Source organism: Etheostoma cragini, chromosome 4, assembly GCF_013103735.1.
Source record: "Etheostoma cragini isolate CJK2018 chromosome 4, CSU_Ecrag_1.0, whole genome shotgun sequence".
In the NCBI taxonomy this organism is placed as follows: domain Eukaryota; kingdom Metazoa; phylum Chordata; class Actinopteri; order Perciformes; family Percidae; genus Etheostoma; species Etheostoma cragini.
The window spans coordinates 10423429-10443345 of record NC_048410.1 but is presented as its reverse complement, the minus strand read 5'-3'; the positions used below and the strand labels follow the sequence as shown (position 1 = coordinate 10443345).

At 38.5% G+C, this 19917-nt stretch overlaps 2 protein-coding genes across 7 annotated transcripts in view; both read left to right on the top strand.

The window, feature by feature from the left end:
* The window catches only part of LOC117943863 (arf-GAP with coiled-coil, ANK repeat and PH domain-containing protein 3-like), a 57958-nt gene extending 45673 nt beyond the window's left edge, over nucleotides 1-12285 (top strand). Inside the window, exons 15-26 of one of the 6 annotated variants that reach the window (XM_034870264.1) lie at nucleotides 18-250; nucleotides 1272-1341; nucleotides 1478-1572; nucleotides 1862-2082; nucleotides 2216-2305; nucleotides 2533-2625; nucleotides 3244-3467; nucleotides 3882-3991; nucleotides 4987-5097; nucleotides 5837-5898; nucleotides 9720-9769; nucleotides 11380-12285. In XM_034870264.1, coding sequence (XP_034726155.1) covers nucleotides 18-250; nucleotides 1272-1341; nucleotides 1478-1572; nucleotides 1862-2082; nucleotides 2216-2305; nucleotides 2533-2625; nucleotides 3244-3467; nucleotides 3882-3991; nucleotides 4987-5097; nucleotides 5837-5898; nucleotides 9720-9769; nucleotides 11380-11448 — 1428 coding nt within the window. In that variant the 3' untranslated portion in view covers nucleotides 11449-12285. Of the gene's footprint in view, nucleotides 1-17; nucleotides 251-1271; nucleotides 1342-1477; nucleotides 1573-1861; nucleotides 2083-2212; nucleotides 2306-2523; nucleotides 2626-3243; nucleotides 3468-3881; nucleotides 3992-4986; nucleotides 5098-5836; nucleotides 7707-9719; nucleotides 9770-11379 lie in introns of those variants that run through there. The other 5 variants (XM_034870262.1, XM_034870263.1, XM_034870261.1 and 2 more) reach the window with 5 other exon arrangements.
* Nucleotides 12286-13164: 879 nt separating this feature from the next.
* Nucleotides 13165-19917, top strand: part of ube2j2 (ubiquitin-conjugating enzyme E2, J2 (UBC6 homolog, yeast)) — a 9249-nt gene continuing 2496 nt past the window's right edge. The window contains exons 1-4 of the mRNA XM_034869509.1: nucleotides 13165-13427; nucleotides 15959-16089; nucleotides 19223-19263; nucleotides 19412-19515. Of these exons, the coding sequence (XP_034725400.1) occupies nucleotides 15959-16089; nucleotides 19223-19263; nucleotides 19412-19515 (276 nt within the window). The 5' untranslated portion in view covers nucleotides 13165-13427. The remainder of the gene's footprint in view (nucleotides 13428-15958; nucleotides 16090-19222; nucleotides 19264-19411; nucleotides 19516-19917) is intronic.

Below are 19917 nucleotides of genomic sequence, written 5' to 3'. Positions count from 1 at the left end.
TCCACCTGTCTCTGCAGCGTTTGGACCGGACGGCCTCGCCCTCCACCAGCAGCATTGACTCTGCCAGCGAGGCCAGAGACAGAGGGGAGAGGGCTGATAAGGGAGTTCGAGGAGGCGGGGAAAGCCTCCTCCAGAGGGTACAGAGCCTGCCAGGCAATGAGCTATGCTGTGACTGCGGCCAAACGGCTCCCTGCTGGGCCTCCATCAACCTAGGAGTGCTGCTCTGCATCGAGTGCTCAGGGATCCACAGGTAACTGCACTTACAAGTACACAGTCCAAGAGTTTGTAGAGAGGCGGAGAAACTAACGGAACTGATCTTGTCAGTGTGAAATTACAATCTATAGCATGGTGTTTAAGCAGCTCAAAACATCTTTCCAAGCCTCCATCCTCATTCGTCACAGTCAGCCTGAGTGACATTCATCCTGTTTTTTTGCTTGCTTTATTCATACAACTCACCTTAACTAACATATGCGTTAAAAGTAGAATATGTGATGAGTATTGGCCTATTGTTTGTAAACACAAAGTGTTCAAAGTTGACCCTCCTCTCCGGCTCAAGGGCCAGAGAAAGAGAGTGCAGCAGCGGTCGAGCAAGCTCAAGAGTGAATATAGAGTGGGAGCACTGAATAAAGCAGGAAACAGAGGAATAAAAGCTCTTTCCTCATTGTCTCGCAGTGGTTATGTATAAGTGAATGCAGAGCTTCATCCAGTTGGTTTCTGTGTCAGTTAGATGCGTTTGTCGGTATGAGACGCTAAGGGCAAACAACAGTTGGAAATGAGAATGCTGTAATTGGCTCTTGGTTTACACACCCACACAGAGCCGAAAGGTTCTTTGTTGAAGCCCAGAAGCGTCCCGACCATGGTCCCCAACTCTCCAAAATAAAAAGACAAAGAGAAAATACAGGCAGAGGACAGAGTCTCTGCAGATACAGGCACCTCCACACTCTTCTAGTGGTTCATAAGTGATGATTGAGTTTTAGTCTATACACAGTTAATTGAGAAAAGCATTGCAAGCAGTACATATGATATGCAGGTAACGTTGCAGTTACTGCAAACTGGATTCAAAGTCACCAGTGTAGATGTTCAAGATCTTAGAGAAGCCTGTTTCTAGTTTGGCTCTTGAGACTTTCTTTTAAGTGTAGAGAAACAGAAAAAGTTTATATGCAGTTGTGATAAAAGGGGAAAGAATCAAAATGCGCTGAAATCTTGCAGTTAGGTAGAAACTCTCCGTACACTTTCTTAATATAATCTCTTTTTCTTCCTGTTACTTTCAGGAGTTTAGGCGTCCATTGCTCTAAAGTGCGCTCACTGACGTTAGACTCATGGGAGCCAGAATTACTTAAGGTGTGTATCCCCAACACAATTTCCCTACAGGTTCTTCTCTCTCCCACTAGATTGCAGATGTGTTTATTATTCCTTTAGTGCTTTGCAAAACAATTTCTTTCATCTTTGTCCTTCTTCCTTCTTATCTCGTGTTTAGCTGATGTGTGAATTGGGGAACACTGTGATCAACCATATTTATGAGGGAGCCTGCGAGGAGCTGGGAGCAAAAAAACCTGGTCCGTCTAATTCAAGGTTAGTCTTTTACTCCAGGAGGAAAATTTGCAAAGTGAAAGAGCATTTATGTAAAAAGGAAAGAAAACCATTTTCTACTGTGCATATCATTGTACAATGCTGTTTTCTATTGGTTTAATGCCACTCATAAGTTAGGTTAAATCTTATCTTTATGGTGTCTGATAATACCTGTCTCTCAGTTTCCACCATCTTATTTTAACTACCTGACTCAATCCAATTCACAACAAATTATCTGTATGTCATGTCTTCAATTGTCTAAAATTGTCAGTTTGTGATCATCTACTTTAAGACAGGAAAAAGAGGCCTGGATCAAGTCTAAGTATGTGGAGAAACGCTTCCTGAAGAAAATAAGTGGGAGTGAGGCCTTGGTGGAGGGTGAAAGGAAGTCCCGGCCCTGGACGGTGAAGAAGTGCCGGCGACACAACAGCTCTGTTCGCGTCCCCAACAAGGCCCGCAGGAAATACCATCGCTACGAGCGGGGCAGCGCTTCACCCGCAAACCTCTCAGCAGGTCAGTGCAGAGAAATTACTTTTTCTGTAGTAGCACAAGGCTCATGAAAAACAAGAAATTTGTTTACAGAGTGTAGTTTTACACTCTGCACAGACTGAAATCTTGTTGTGATGTTTTGTAATTTTGGCAGCAGCTGCAGCAAAGTTTCGCCGGGACTCCCTGTTCTGTCCAGATGAGCTGGATTCATTATTTTCCTACTTTGACACTGGCTCTGGTCCTCGCAGTAAGTCTACTACACAGTACAGTACATTCAGGCACATTGAACTTGCAAGATTACTATAGATGTTTAGTAAATTGCAGGTAAGATTTCCTCACTGTGACAAAAGAACTCACAAACTGATAAAGTTTTAATTGCAATTTCTGACATGGTTTCTATTATGTGCGTAGTCCTACCAGTTGTGCTGTGTAACAATTAACGTGTCCGTGGCTTGGCAATGCTTGGCCCCGCAGGTCTTAGCAGCGACAGCGGTCTGGGAGGAAGTACTGATGGCAGCACAGATATCCTGGTTTTTGGCTCAGTGGTGGACAGTGTCACAGAAGAAGGTATGTGTGTTGTGTTTTATGGTAAAGGAGAAAACGGTTGTCAATAACAGTTACAGTAAACCCATTTACGACTGGAGGAAAAGCTCCTATATCCTTCCATCACTGTGTAATGTATCAGTAATGCAATTACGTTGTGCTACATTTGCTTGTGTTATGTTTTACATTTAATGTATAATTTAATGTCAAAACGTAAAACCAACTGCTGCCCTACCTAAAAAAAGTTGGCTTAATTAAAGAAGACATGGATATGATATCCAGTCCAATCTATCCAAGAGGTCCAAGAGAAGGTCCATTCAAACAGCCTGAAATATTCTCTGGTTCAGTGAAAGTGGGCACAGTTTCTTATCTTGGGGACAATATTATTGGGAAAAATCATAAGAAACCAGAAATAATCAATCAATGTTAGTTGTTAGCGGATCTAGCAATTTGTTTCTGATATTACATAAAATTGGCATTGTGTGTTGACATGAATGGTGTAAAGGACATGAGCAGCCTAAACAATTAACATAAAGAACACTGATATATCCTCCTCTAAATTAAACCACTACCTTCCTGTTAACATACAGTAATTCCTCTTTCTTTCCATTGCCATTGTCCTTTTACCTTACCTACCCTCAGAGGAGGAGTCAGAGGAGTCCTCCAGTGGGGAAGTGGAGATTGAACAGGAAGTGTCTTCAGACTCCGAAGACCCGAGAGAGCTTCACCCTGGGGCGCTCCTCCATCGATCCTCCCATCTACACAACCTGCCACTCATGGCAGAGGCATTAGCACACGGTGCGGACGTACACGCTGCAAGTGAGGAGGAGGAGGGCAGAACGCCACTGATTCAGGCTGTGGTCGGGGTGAGACTGTTTGTTTAGCGTGTTAGATCATCTGGATTTACCTGGAAGTGTGAAGGGTGTGAACACAAAGTGTAGTGTACTTTAGAGTGGACCTTTTATTTGATTTAATTGCCATATAGATTGTTAAGATACTACATCCTTATGACTGGGACTGGGTTAAATGTTAAAAACTGAAAATGTGATAAAGATGCCAGACTCGGATTTTATGTAAACATCAACACAGTCATAAACATCCATGAACATAATAGCTGCTGCTAGGAATTAGATGACTCTCCCTCTCTTTGAGTAGAGGAAAACAAAACCTGTTAAATGCTAAACAAACAAAGAGGCACTAACTGGCTTCACTAATGGTAAAATTCCAATAACTAGACTTCTCATAGCAAATGAACTCATATGAACAACTCTGTCTCTCAGGGCTCTCTGATAGCTTGTGAGTTCCTGCTACAGAACGGAGCCGATGTAAACCAGAGGGATATGCGAGGCCGAGGCCCGCTGCACCATGCCACCTACCTGGGACACACTGGGTAAGGAATGCCTCAAAGTGGGAGGACATTTTTACGACTCTTCTTCCCCTACTGCTTCTTTGTGACTCATGATTAAAGTTCCGGCTTACATGTAATGAAAATAAAAGGCAGGCATCAACCTTTCAAAAATATTCAGTGAAACCCCTCAGGTGTATGAGGTGACCATTTTTCTCTGCAACACTTACTGAAACTGCTTATAGCCAAATTTTTCACAGGTCATAATTCTTGATCTTACTTTTCTTATAAATGGAACATGTGTAGCGTCATCAATTCACAACTAGACAACTCAGACTTAGACTTCTCTTTATTAATCCTTTTGGGATGACTACCACAAGGAAATTGAAATTTCACGCATCCGTTTTTAGCGAAAAGAATACAGTATAGAGAGAAAAAGAGGAAGACAGTATAAAGATAACAGTAATAACCTAATGTAAAAACAGTACAATTAAAACCTTTTGGCTATAAAAAAGACATAAAAAAAAAACATTTACCATAAATTATCACAAAGTGTCAGTGTCGAGTCAAGTGTAAGTGTCCAGGTATTTATGTGAGTCCAGGTGTGTATGTGTATGTATTGTCCTCTCTTCACTCCACATCACAAAAATAAAAAAGATATACTGTATGTGCTGCTCTCTTTGAGAATGTACATTTGTGTAAAGTCTTTTTTCACTTACAGAGTGGGGCCCCACAAAATGATTTTAAAACATCTTTGAGTTTTTTTAAACTGCTCATGAAAGCATGTCTGTAACTGGAGACTAAAGCCCGGGGTAGAAAGACAAACACATGATCAAAAATATGGATAGTTTTCCTAACTAGGCATCCATCCAAACCCATCAGTTTATCTGCCCGCTTGATCTGTCCGATATATATTCCACATGCATCTTTTCTCCTATTAAAGAATATCTTTTTCACATTTCAGCTCTCTCGGTGTATATGGTGGGGTCTGTCTCTCTGTATTCAATGCTTTTTTTCTGTCTGCGTCTTGTTTCGTACAGTCAGGTGTGTTTGTTCCTGAAGAGAGGAGCATCACAGACTGAGGTGGATGAGCAGGGTCATGACCCCCTAAGCATCGCTGTCCAGGCTGCCAACGCAGACATCGTCACCCTGTGAGTGATCCTTATGCTTTTTATGACAAAGATATTATAAACAACTTGCTGATAAACATTTTGACATTGCTGGTTGAAATAACTCATTGGCTTATCATAAGTAGCTTATCCTTTGTTCCAATAAGTAACAAGCTACCCCCAACACCACAAAATATTCAGCAAACAGTTTAATTTAATTAAGTCAAATGGGGCCCGAGTGACTTTTGTAGGATTAACCCCATGTTGTGAAATTGGAAATCTGATATTCTGGTTATTCAGATATTAAAGTTAACATTGCATGTCAGCAATAACACACACTAAAGCATTGACTGCTTGGAACGCACTAAAAATGAAATAATTTTCACTTAAAGTATTCTAACTGGAGCTTTCCACTGAGATGTGGTTGAAAGCCCAAAAGTTTGACATTAAAAATTAAAGATCTTAAAGTTGTTAAATAGGATTTAATTATGTTTTAATTATGAAGGTTGATGGTGAATTGTCTAAACTGTATTCCTCATTGTTGTCTTTACTCTCTCTTTCCCTCCCTCCATCCATCCATTGGGGTTTGTCTTTGTCACCTCACCGCATTTCCATTCTCACGGTCTGATCCCACTTAAAAATCTTAATCTTTTCATTTTCATTCCCTATTCCTTTCTCACTTGCCTTTCGTCCTTCTACTCTCCCATGTATCATTTCTACTTCCATACTCTGTTCTTTCAATTGTCTCCCTCTGCCTGTGTCTTTTTCTTCTCTCCTCCAGATTGCGTCTTGCCCGGATGAATGAGGAGATGCGAGAGGCTGAGGCTCCCTTGGGTCAACCAGGTCAATATCACAGCAGCAGCCCCACTGAGCAGCAGTATAGAAAGTGCATCCAGGAATTTATCTGCCTCACCATAGAAGAGTGCTAGTGGTTACTTCTGTATCCAGGAGCAAAGCTTGTGCTCTCTCTTTCTCTCTCTCTCTATATATATAAATATATATATACGTACAGTATATTCCTCCTGAATGGGGACCTAAATAATTGTGTAGACTAAGTTGCCCGTAGACACCGATCACAAGTCTGTTACTTACATAGATCTAGGCTTACGGGCAACTTCTTAGGGGTGTCTGAGGAGAGAGGAGTGTACCACTTGCGCAACAATATGGGGGTGCGTTGTGTAATAGGGAGCCCCTGATGGACCTTTTTAACTCTACTGACAATACAGTCACCACATCCATTTTTCTGCATCACCACTATGTTTCTGCTTGCCATTACTCTGCAACACCCACGCTATGCTAGCTACATGACACACGGTAAAAATGACATCTGCTTCTTGGTGTTTTGCTAACAGGGTTATCCTCCAATATATCATAATGTAATGTAAACTGTTGTATGGGGGTGTGGTTTTACTGTTGCCTAACAGGTCTTACCTCTGAAGACTCTCACTGCATTAACCCCCCTACACTTTATATCTTTCTGGACCATCTTACTTACCCATCTCTTCTTAATTGGAGATGTAAATAAATGTACTTAGAAGTTATATGGGTAATCTTTAAACTATGTGCTGTGGCATGAGGTGAAAAAATGGTATTCCATTACGTAAAGAAAAAGAGTAACTGACAAGCTGCAGTAGAGGCAGGGTAGTTTACTGTGTATAAAGAAGGATTGGGAAGGGAAACCTAATGAAAAACTGTGACAAAAATACTGAATGGCTTGTGGAGAAGAGACCCTTGCCTGCTTTGTAAGATACTGAGTGAGTGAGTGAGTGAGTGAATGAGTGAGTGAGTGAGTGAGTGAGTGGACAGGAGATTATACGAGCGATGGTGTGTCAAAGAATAATGAGAGACAGTTAAATAATATGATATGATACATTATGTAATGTTAAAAAAACTGCACTTTTCCCAGAATATTATAATTTTTCATTTGGTAAGTTTTTACATTGTTCTTGTCTTGTCAAGTTAGTGTCCATCTATCTATTTTCTATTGTCTTTCTGTCTTTTATTTATGTTTATCTACCCCAGAGGACCTGTGCAATGCATTCTTGGGTGCAGTTTATGTCTTCATTTCTGTTAATGATTGTATTTTTAATCTGGAAGCAGGACATGGAATTCACAACAGGAAGTCTTTTAGTCTTTTATAACATTACGTATTAGCACTCATAAAAGAAATTTTACATTCACTTTCCCTTTGGAACGGCCTTACATTGCTGTAATAGTTAACATTCAAACAAACCACTGAAAGAGATTTTAGTAGTTTATCTGTGGAAATTCAACTTACAGTGCACCATTTTTCAAATGAATTGCAGTCATTTGTTGTTTACTTTACAAACTTTACACATGACGAGTCCGATGACTTTAGATTAAATGCAGCATCATTCAAACAGTGAACATACTTTCATGAAAGGAAGAACAATTGACATGCAATTAGATGCAATGCCGAGGCTTCTCTTTGAACATAGGAGAGAACATACATTTTATAGTTTCTGGGACCTCTCCTCTAGAAACCCTTATCATTACATCAACATAACAGTGAGGTTATTTATTTATTTTTTGGAAATTTTAGGCCTTTATTTCCGCAGGACAGATGCATCCATGAAAGGGGAGAGAGAGGGGGATTACATGCAGCAAAGGGCTTCAGGTCGGAGTTGAACCCGCGGCCGGTATGTCTATATGAGGCCCCTTCACAGGTCATAGGTGTACATTACCTAGTTGTTATTCAGCTAGATGTTTTCCCGTATCTGTGACAGCTAATCATTCAGGACCTCAGGCATATGGCCTCACAAGAAACACTCTGAACATCAGTTCCCATGTGACGATGGCTACCCTTCATGGACCACAGTAGATTCAATATGAAGGGTGAAAATACATTTGAACACAAAAAGAAAGAATATTCAACCTATCACTAAGGATGGAGATGAGGACTTACAGTGATATGTGGACAAAGCAGAGCAGCAAGTGAGGGAGTATATAAAACTGGTTTTACGTCCCACCCTTAAACAGGTTGTCTGTTCACTTGCTTAAAAAAACAAACAAATGTGAATCATGACGCCTTTATTTTTGTTGTAAATACTAATCCATGTTACAGTATCTTTGGTAAGATAAAGGAGCACATTTCTTTAGAACAGTTTAGGTAATTCTGGGGTCAAAGGACTTGTATATCTGTCTTCCCTCACTGGCCAATGCTTGCCATATTCTCTGCATGCTTTGCCAGAATTGATTTCGGGAGATTACGCATTGTTTGCATTCTGAGCATGATAAAATATTTTCCTATGGTTTGATCACGCCGTGCAGTGCAGTCCTGTGAAATAAGCATGTACCACCATAACCCCTCTGGTGTCAGAAATGTCTTCGCACCTCTGTGCCATTCTTCCATCCACAGACCAAACCTGTGGTGACTTCCTCATTCCTCTTTTCTTTCTTTTTTTTGTGGTTTATTTTCCTTTGCCAAAGACTTTTTAAAGGGAAAGTGTCTGACATTGTTGTATGACATCACCATTTTGTATGCTTGTCTTTTTAACTGAAACTGTTCAGAGTAGATTCAGCACAGTTTTGCCATGCTTTGTGAAGTGACAGAGTGGTAGAAACACTGTTGGTGAAGAGATTTTGATATGGCAGGTGCTGATCTGCAATAGTTCAATGTACTACAAGTAGAACCAGGTGATGTGAAGCTACTGTGACCAAACTGTTCAGAGCCCTCGCTCTAGAAGTATTAAATGTTGTGTCTATTGTGTGTATTGAAATAGGAGTGGTTAAAGGTGCTGTTCAAAGCATACCTGCTGTAAATAGTACACTTGTGTTTTCAACTTAACGCCAACTTCCTGCCTCTCTGTATTCTATCACAGATCCTGACTGTCTGATCTATTTTATGTTTTTCTTTTTATTCTCTTTCCAAAAACAACCTTGGAGGCATTCTTCTGTTCACTGACGTTTGGATATCTTTGGAATACGTTCTTCCTTGTCTTTAGAAGCACTGAGGGGAAAAAAGAAAACAAAATGCATACAATAAATCTGAGAAACTCTTGATGAACTAACCCTGCTTCCTGCTTGTTGCTCTCATTTCTGTTTCCTGTCTCATCACTTATGCATAACATTCTCTCAACATTGCAGCAATTTGTTTGAAAAGGTCTACAGAAAATAGATGCTCTAATGATCAACTGACAAAACGCATATTGTTTGAATTTGAAGAATTACAGTATAGCTATGTAAAATGTTGTCAGATCTTGGGAGAATGCTATTGTTTTTGACAATCTGGGGTGGTATGTATTTTAGTCTATAACAAGCATTTGGGTAGCACTTGACTTATTCAAAGCAAGGGTTTCCTTCATGATAACAAATACAGTATTAACAAGGTATACACTTGGACATCTCCAGACTGCCAGGTCAATGTCATTACACTTTTTAAAGATCGCTTCAGTTTTTAGGGTCTTATGTGCTTCAAACAGTATCTCAGTTTCTAGCCTGCAGAAGCAACAACATGCCTTGAATAACTCAGTGTCTCCAATATGCAAAACATGTTATTTCACAAACATTGTTACACCATCAAAGAGATTTTCTTGTCACATGCCAGAAATGTCTAATTGCTCGCTTTACCCTTCCAGCAAACAGCACATGTCCACTTGAGAAAGTAAACACTGACTGACATATCATTGCTTTTGTTACCACAGGGGTTGCCACGGGCAGCAGGAGAGTTAAACCTAAGGATGTTCGGGATAGAGTGAGTGAAGCATCCTGGGCCGTCTTACTAAGGGAGTAGTGTGATATTGTGATTCTCTCTGCTCTGGTGGCTGTGGGTTTTCTGTTGCACACACACTAGGGAGAAATATTTGCAGCTTTCTTGATGTTGGGATTTTTTCTTTGTCTCCTGGAGAGCATTGAGCCATTCAGTACACAGAAATCCTCTGTAGATGTGTATTGTTTCTAGAAGCCAGCTATAATGCAGCATTCACGTACATTTGGAAATATGTAGTGTATACTCCAAAAAAAATTCAAACAATAACTGTATACATACAAAGACAATGGGTAAGTATAGTACACTTCATATTATGAAATGTGATTAAGTATATTAAGCACATAAATCCAGGTATAACTTGGTTGTGACTTGACTATGTATGAAAGGAAAAAGGAACCCAGGAGTATGTGAGAGTGAAATGAACAGGATGCTTACCGCTCTTTCCCTGCAAGTTCCGGATTTTCTGTTCTGCAAACTAACCGAGACTCCCATTTAGAAGGGGAAGCATTTAATTAGTTAAACAAAAGACGCTTTATAGAAAAAAAGAGTAATTTATAGTACCTGAAGGAATGGCTGTCTAGGTCAGGGCTGTGGTATTTGAGTCCGGACTTAACACGCTTTTTTGTTTTCTGGGACACGTCTTAGCCTCGTTGGTATTTGGATTCAGACTTGTCTTGGACTTGGCCATTGGACTCGCCAACTATTCTAGTTGACCTTGACCGAGTCCAGCACTATATGAGTTTGTTCTATAGTAACTTTCTCCTTCAAAACAAAATCATTGATAAAGCACGCTCGTTCAGAAAACAGGTATTAGTTGAATTAAAAATCCATCTAGAATGGGCGTCGAGATTGGTCACCTGGTTGCATAATATACAGTAGGCCACCTTAATCATCAGCCGTTAATCCTTTTCATTTTGGCCACAGACACAATGTCAGCGAGCACTTGTAATATAAATTACATATTAATGTAATACGTTCAAGAATGGGAACTTTTCCGATGTATATTTTAAGTAATATATATATACTGTATGACTTAATCTGATCCTATAGTGTAAGCAAGATTATCATCTTAAAATAGAAGATTTTCTGTCTCTCACATCACATTAATTATCGACAGTAAGTGGCTGTAAAGAGGATTCTTTTTTTTCCTGTCTCCTTATTGACAGTCTCTCATTTGGACTGGGTCTTGACTTGGACCTCTTTGTACTTAGTCTTGATTTAGTTTTGACTAGTCCTGGTCTTGGACTTGTCTTGGACTTGACAAAGGTGGACTTGACTACAGCCCTGACGTAGACTGAGAAACTGCTCTCGATCTGAGGCCATGCTTATGGGGGCTTTGCTCTTTGATGAAGAGGTGTATCTGCTTATTTTTCTTCATGAATGGTGAGAAGTGGTTATTGGAGATTTCTGTATTTGCTGGCTTATTGCCTTTATGTCATGTTGTCATTAAACAAGTGTGGGTGTGTTACTCACTGGTGTTAAAGGTAAGCAAAAATCAGTAGATTGGTCACTGCAGTCTCCACAGTGCCCTGCAGTGGGACAAAGCCCCCCCACCCCCACCCGCCACTATTTGACTTTAGTATTCCCTGTTCCAGGTGACATCTCCAATGTTGGTGTCTTTCGCGAGTTTTCTCTCCTCGCATCTCTCCAGCCCAAGAAGTTGAGGAGAAGGAGTATACAGTTCAGTCGTTGCAAGAAGCCACAGTGACCACTGACCACGTTTCAGTCTCTTCGGAGAGGGAGGCAGCCACATGCCCTTACAAGGACGCTTTGATGCTGGGGAGTGAGTGCTGCAGGTGTATACAAAAGATCAAAGCCCTACAGGCAGTTAAATAGGCTGTACTCAATATTCAGAGCATTACTATAAAAGTAGACAAATATTTGCTCTGTAAAGACATAGTGGAGTCATGGCGTCCTGAGCAGACAATCAAGTCACACTCACTCTGTGTGTTTTAATCCGAGCTTGTCTGTTCTTTATTTTGTTAGCCGGCCCAGCAGTGAGTTTCAGTATTGACGAGATAGGAACAGTCCGTGAGATCCATGTTGAGGCCATTCCAAACCACTTTATTTGTCTGAATATGGAGTACAGTCCCTGTGAAGCTATTTCATAACAGGCTTGTAATTTCTCTCAGTTGCTCTTGTAATAATGTTTAGTCAAGGTCATGATAGACCTTGTCATGTTAAAATGTTATATGGTTCAAACGGTTCCTTTGCACAGGTGTTGTAGGTATCGTCTTAGATTTTGGATATCGTAATATAGTAACATGACACAAGTGTTGTATTTTTCTGGTTTTGAAGGTTACATTACAGCAAAGTAATGTCGTTTTCTGAACTTACCAGACAGTTTTATTATTTATAAAACTGTTACCCACTTAGTCATTATATCCCTATTACTGATGATTATTTATCAAAATTCTCATTGTAAATATGTAAATAATTTGAAAAATCACCATTAGGCAACCTTACAATATTGCCGCAATGTTGACATTGATGTATTTAGTTAAAAATATCTTGACATTTGATTTTTACCCATATTGCCCAGCTGTAATGTCTAGCTCCAGGCCCAAGCCCAAATAACCCTGGTCAATTTTTTAGACATAGAAAAAGCCTAGACCGAATCACGGTAATGATGCAATAGCACAAAAATCTCTTCCGGGTAGACAAATGCCAGTCGATTGATTTGAACTGCAACGTTTCTGCTGTGCTTATTTTCTGTACTGTGTTGCTTTGCTTGCATATTTGATACATCTTGATTCAATGATGTACAATTTAAAAAATGAATAAATATATATAAATATTTCCCTGTTGTATCTCTCCTGTCTGTCAGATTTTAGTTATATGCCAAAATACTTAATCTATTTGGAGTTCTGCAGAAAGAAAAAAGTTCTTACATAATAAATTCAGGCAAAATGCTAAAATAATCCAATTTCTACCAAAATGTTTTGTTGTTAATTCTAGGCAGGCACAGTTGTCTTATGCTCATTATGCCTACTTTGAATAAAACTGTATTTATGTATTGGTAGAGAAAAAAGAGGAATATAAAGACAACACAATTGCCTCACAATTACCATAGGTTCCAGTTCTGGCGAAATGTGTCTACTCTGCCTTCCCCCTCCCCAGCGCTGTGGAGGTAGGTCTGGCAATGCGAGGCTACCCTAACCCCGACCAAAGAGCAGGCAATCAGAAGGAGAGAGCGGGTCATGCCTTCCATATCCTAGGAAAATAAATTTTCCATCCCGGATTGTGAAGTCTGAGAGGCATGGTCCCAGTAGACACATGTGGCCTTGCAATGTGTCAGGCGTGTATTGACGATTAAAAGACTACAAATGTAAGTATGTATATTACAACTATAAATACTTATCTCCCACGGTAACAGCAGGATATTACTTCAAAATGATCGTTCGAAAGATCAAAATTAGGAAATATTTTCCAGATCAGCTGGTGACAGTGATGCGCTTTTTATGTAATTTTTCAACCGCCATAACCCAAAGAAGAAGAATTAGACCGGAAGCGTCATTTTTCCTCCTGCTGGCTAAAGCTACGTTGGTGTCATCGTCTTATCGGTTTAGGGGTTGACAACATAAACAGCAGCCTTATTTCGTGTACAGCCACAAAGACCTATTTTACTGGACTCTCTGGAGAGGTATGTCGTTTTGCCGTCTAGTTTGTAAATGTAAGAGATGTGTGGGTCAGCTCTTGGTTGTAACAAAACTGTTTGTGCTAACCAACGTAGGCCGGCCTACGTTGGCTAACATTAGCTTTCCTTTAGCTAGTATCCAACACAGTAACGTTACTCACCATATAATAATAATAACGTACATACTGACAGGACTTTAGCTACAAACCAGTTGTACATGCTAGCTTTATTTAGCCTGCCTGGTCGTACAGTATTGATTCACTGTGATGAATAAAAATCGGCTGTCATATATGGTGTCTTTCTGCAGTTAGAAGTTGATCAGCAGTTTGTTGTTTACAGTAACGTTAGGTGGTTGGGTAACTGTCTGATATCGAGCTAACGTATCGATCTTTTCGGTTAGCTTGGTAGCAATAGAGTTAGACTTAGACTTCTCTTTATTAGCTACTTCTAAGTCTAAATCTATTGCTAGCTAGCTAACTGAACAGATGTATACGTTAGCCTGATAACGTTAAATTATGTCAGTAATGTAGCTAGATTGTCATGGAACGTTAGCTGATTAGCCGAAGCTAACATAAACTGCGTTAACGATAGCTAAGTAGCTAATTTAGCCTGTTATTTATAAGGAAGTGACGTCGCTGATATTCTTTTAACAGTTAACTACTGTACAACGTCTCGCTTTGCAAGACCCTCCTCCACAGCTAGTTACTGTGCAACTCATTAGCGTTATATTGTAAATTACACTGGGTAAGCAGTTGGCTGATAGAGAAGCTTTGGCTGAGAGGCAAGGGAAGGTAAACGTAACGGAACATTTAATTCCACTTAGTGTTGTCCATACACCGAGCAGTAGTGTTTCAAAATACTAGGACTTTCATATTTCCATTTTAAATAATAATAATGATAATAATTTAACTCCACTATGTTTTACAATTAAATAATGCACTTTTTTTACTTGACTAGGCATGCCAAGTCTACATGTATGTAGTAATAAGATATGGTTAAAATGATATAAAGTAGAGCAAGGGCCACAGTCAAGTTAGTTTTACGAGGGATATGAACAAATAGCCATATATTAAAATTAATTTGTGGCTTCCAAATAGCTATTTATGTGACAACATTTTAGATTATTCTTCTACAATTCCAAGCAACATATGGGTGAACAACTTGTTAAATGTAATTGATGCTTTGCTGAAGTTAAATTCCCCACTGGTAGCCTAGCTAGTTAAGAGATACTTTTACCTGATTCTACAACCAGCTGTTTGAAAAATTTTCAACAGCTTACATTAATAATCAGTGTCATTTGTGAAGAACAAGGATTTGCTGGATACAACTACTTATAATAATGATAATATGAGTTGTTGCTGCTTGTCTATCTATCATGAGATACCTTTTCTTTCATTGTAAATTGACTGCTTTTGGGACTATCGATTTATGAAGTCAAATTTTGAGCAGCAGCTCGCAAATCTTTTGGCATTTTATAGACTATAGGGTTCATCATTAACGATTTCCCCAGATATGTAAACGGTACTTGTCAGTGGCTAATTTCAGTTATGTCGGGCCTACTGAAGTAAGCATTCTCTAATTGATAATGCTATTCTTACACAAACCAGAAATGCAAAAGGTCGACTATGAAAAAAAACAAAAGGCAACAAAAATGTAGGAGTGAATGCAAGCAGGAGTTTAAGTGGCTAGAATGTGCCGCCGACTAGTGTGTGACAGCGGTTAAGTCTAGCTTGTTTTTTATTGTTTTTTAACTCTAGATTTAAAAATTGATTGGTCAGTTAGTCGTTAGTGGCACTCTCAGATTAAAATAAATAAATATATTTCACAACTTAAGGGACTAGTCTTCAGAATGACCACACGTTGGGAATCACTGATCTAGATATTCCACAGTTCTCCTAGTCAACAGTTGTCATAGGATCTAGGTCCGGGATGGTTACATTGCAGCATTACTGTGCTAAAGTGACCCCTAATTAGTTACCATCATCAGGGTTTTACCAAGCACCCACTAATCTCCATCAACAATAAGTTTTCTCATCTACTCCACTTAAAGCTGTAGTAACCTTTTGGAAACTTCAGTTTAAGCTTTGCACTGTCCAATATGATTTATCACAATATGTTATACACAAATCCTCATTGTCGGGATATCCTACCAATGATTTATCAAGATGTCTGTGTAACTGTAGAAAAAATTATTTCTAAAATAAAAAATATATACTTTTCAGATATCAATAGTATTTATTCTATGTATTTTCAAGTGTCACCACATTGTGTCAACAAATGAGACAAAGCCTATTAAAGACACACATGCTGAACACTATACCATCAGTCAAATACAAAACAGACGTAAACTGTGAAAACGCTAAACTCCCAGATCACAGAACCATACCAGAGTTGACATATCTGCAGGAAAGAAAGACCACACTTTGACCTACTATTGCAAGGGAGTATAACCTGCTAGGGGTGCATCTGTGTATCAGTAACACATTTTAAGATACATTTCAGTAAAGATATTTTTTGCTTGTCCTCTAAATCCTCAGATGAACAGCAACGGGAATAAGAGAGCTCCAACAACAGCCACGCAGCGACTTAAGCAGGATTACCTCAGGATAAAAAAAGACCCTGTGCCTTACATCTGTGCAGAACCTCTACCCTCCAACATCCTAGAATGGTAAGGTCTAGATCCTGGCAAGGCCCACAACCAGGAATCATCATCACCAAGACAATACATCGCATTTCAGTGCTCTAAGGCTGTGTTCACACTTGGCGTCTTTTTTGACAAGAAAAGTTGCTGCTACAGTATCCTAGCGGGAGTGCTATGTGGAGCGGTGCTAATGTTAGATAAAACAAAGCGGTGGAGCAAGCTAGAGAAAGAACAGAGAGAGAGAGAAAGAGCAGTGCTGCTAACGTTACATAAAACAAAGTGTGTTCCCCTGACCTTTTTTCAACTTTAAAAAGATGACCTTTTTGAAAACATTATAATCCTATGGTTTACTCCATAGGATTATATATTATTAAACAGATGCTGGCAGCTAAAAACTGATTCACAAACATTCACACACTGAGGGGGAATACTGGATGTTTTACACTGTATTTGTGCTGGTTTTGGTTTATCTACGTACGTTTCAGTACATCTATCTCTAAGACCGTCAGCTGTGCCCACAACAGTGAACAGTAACAAACATTCAACAGTAACATGTAGGCCTGCACGTTATAAGCAAAATATCTTTTTGCGATTATTTTGACTGATATTGCAATTGCGTAATAGGAGTTAATGATTGTTCATTGTTCATTTTGGATATTGCATTCGTTCATATTGTGATTTTGATACAATTGTGATTAATTGTGGAGCCCTAGTAACATGCCTATACAGATGTAGTGCCGACATCATACTATTAACTCTGTGATACAAACTATTTTTTCAGTAGGAAGCAGTTCAACGGTTGGGTGTGTTCTTTCAAAACATCTGGAGAAAATATGTCTTTCAAAAATATTTAATTAGAATCTTTTTAATAAAGTTGACGGTTTCCTGTTGTCACTCCTGTCAAACAGCCATTCATTTATATTCGCATGCTAGCTACACCTTAATTATAATTGTATAATTATACCTTCACAACTTGTGAGTTTATTCAGTTGAAGGTATTTACTCATGCAGATGACAACACACCTAAGTCATTGCAATGGTTTTTGGGCTAGAAAACATGACCTAGTATATATGTGTGTGTGTGTGTGTGTGTGTGTGTGTATATATATATATATATATATATATATATGTATATGTATGTATATGTATATGTATGTATATATATATATATGTGTATGTATGTATATATATATATATATATGTATGTATGTATATATATGTATGTATATATATATATATGTATATATATATGTATGTGTATATATATATGTATGTGTATATATATATGTATGTATGTATATATATATATATATGTATGTGTATATATGTATGTATGTGTATATATGTATGTATGTATATGTATGTATATATATATATGTGTATATATATGTGTATGTGTGTATATATATATGTATATATATATATATGTGTATATATATATATATGTGTATGTGTGTATATATATATATATATATATATGTATGTGTATGTGTGTATGTATGTGTTTGTGTATGTATGTGTGTGTGAATAAATGCACCCTATGCATCCTATTTTTGAACCTTAAATTTTTCCTTGCTGTTAAGCTCCTTTAATACTGACTCCAAAATTTTTGTAAGCATTTTTTTGTATGTCTCTTTTAAAAAATTTCTTGCACACTGTGTATTAATTAATCCCAACGAAAAACTTTGAAAAAACGATAAAAAATGTGATGCTGCTTTTGCTCTGCCTCCCATTTCTTCTCCCTCCTTTCATCCCTCGCTTCTCTCTCTCTCTCTTTGTGTCCTCTCTGTCTGCGTCTTCCTGCGTTTGGTCCCCCGGCTTCCTCGCTCCCTGTCTCCATCACTACACTCTTTCTCTCTTTTTTTCTCCCTGCGTTTCATATTTCCCTCTTCCATTCTTCACCACCTCCTCCTCCTCCTCCTCCTCCTCATCATCAACCTACTGGATATTACTATCTGACCTGTAGACAGACTATCTGAGTTATGAAATCTGTTGCACTCTGCCAGCATCTTTGTGCTAGATTTCTGGATAGGCTCATGCCTTTTTCTTGTCAAAACACATCAAACTGTTTGCTATAGATTATTTTTATGACGGACGATATTTTTGGAGGTACAGTTCGGACTCAGTGTGCAACGGCCTTTAGTCACATTTCTATACAACAATTTGAAAACCTGTTCTGGTTTATTGGCATTTCTTTAAACCAATTGCAACGATGCCTTTGGAAAATAGCTTCAGAAAGGAACTTGTTTTGGTGGAACGTTTAAGGTCAAAGGTTGTTTTAGTCGTTAACAGAAAACTCCGATTGGACAGCTGTCTGGATTTACCCTGCAGAGATCTGACGAGCAGTTAACCATAGTCTTCTTAAATCCACCGGCGTTTAAAATGCCAACACAAAGAAAGCAGAAGGTGACACACATCCAGGGGAATTTCTGGCGGCACCTGAACAATCCGGGAAATTAAACATTGTGAATATAGACTATAGTCATAGATAGATGAAGAACCAGATAGGTCAGGTAGACGTCAGAAACCTCCTTTACAAAGTAATCCTTGCACAACAAAACAAAAAGCCAGTCAAACTGATTTAAAACAATAATAAAAACAGTTAACAATACTTGAATGGCTGAAATGAACTAAAAACAGATACAATTAACAATCATCATATAATTTACATTTGTCTTTGGATTGGCCGGAGATTTCACATTAGCAAAATGAATAACAGCCTTGCATGTCTCCAATATGTGGCGTGCGTATAATTATGTTTTTCCTTCTGTTGCTATTTCAAGTTTTTCAGTATTTTTCATGTCTAGCCATGCTCTACAGATAAACTGCTGATAGACTTCATGCGATCTAAAAATAAATATATCAAGGTCCTTGAGACATTGCGGCTGTATGATATGCATCTTAATAACCAGGAAACTCAGTTGAAGGGATTGTTTGACAATGGGGGGGGGGGATTAGCAAAAAAAGAATTTGAAGAGGAAACACTAAAGTGAAGTAGAGTTTAATTCTAGGCCATTAGTAGCATATTAATGCAGGTCTACAGGATCGATATTTAACCAAAAATTCTTTTTGAAATATAGTAAGTTATAACATGACATATGTTATTTTTGTTATCATGTGGAAAATGTAGCCCTAACACAAATCGTTCCTGTCTTCTTAGGCACTATGTAGTCAGAGGTCCTGAGAAAACTCCATATGAAGGTAAAACATGCATCTACTCTAGTAGCTTCTATTATGGGCATATTGTTGCCAAGTTGATTCCTGCTGAACTTTCTGGTTTGTGTTTTTATTTAATTTTGTTCTTCTTTATTCCTATTCTCACACTTGGTGTCATGTCTATTTTTCTTAGGAGGATATTATCACGGAAAACTCATATTTCCTCGGGAATTTCCTTTTAAACCACCAAGTATCTATATGATAACACCAAATGGGAGATTTAAGTGTAATACAAGGTAAGAATGTGGTTTTATAATTTATAAATTGAATAAGAATTAAAGCTTTAGTGCATACAGTTAAAAAAGAGAAAGTCTTTTGCATTATAAAAATGTTAATAGGCTACACAATCTATTTCTTAACTGCTAATTTGCTTGTTAGTCCTAACTTTAAACCAGCAGGTTCCAGCAGCATTTTAAGCTCCTCTTTCCTTCTGCTTGTGGAGAGAGGGTACAGAAGGCTTGTATCACGTGGACACATCAACAGTATTGTTGTCATTACTTAGAATTCCTCATGGGAGGCAACAGAAACTATGCACTATAGCTTTAAGGATTTAAACAGTGATTTAAATTTTTTTTCATTATTAAATTATTTATTTTTTTAGAAAGTGTTTGCTATTTGCTTTTTTTGGGGGGGGGGGGG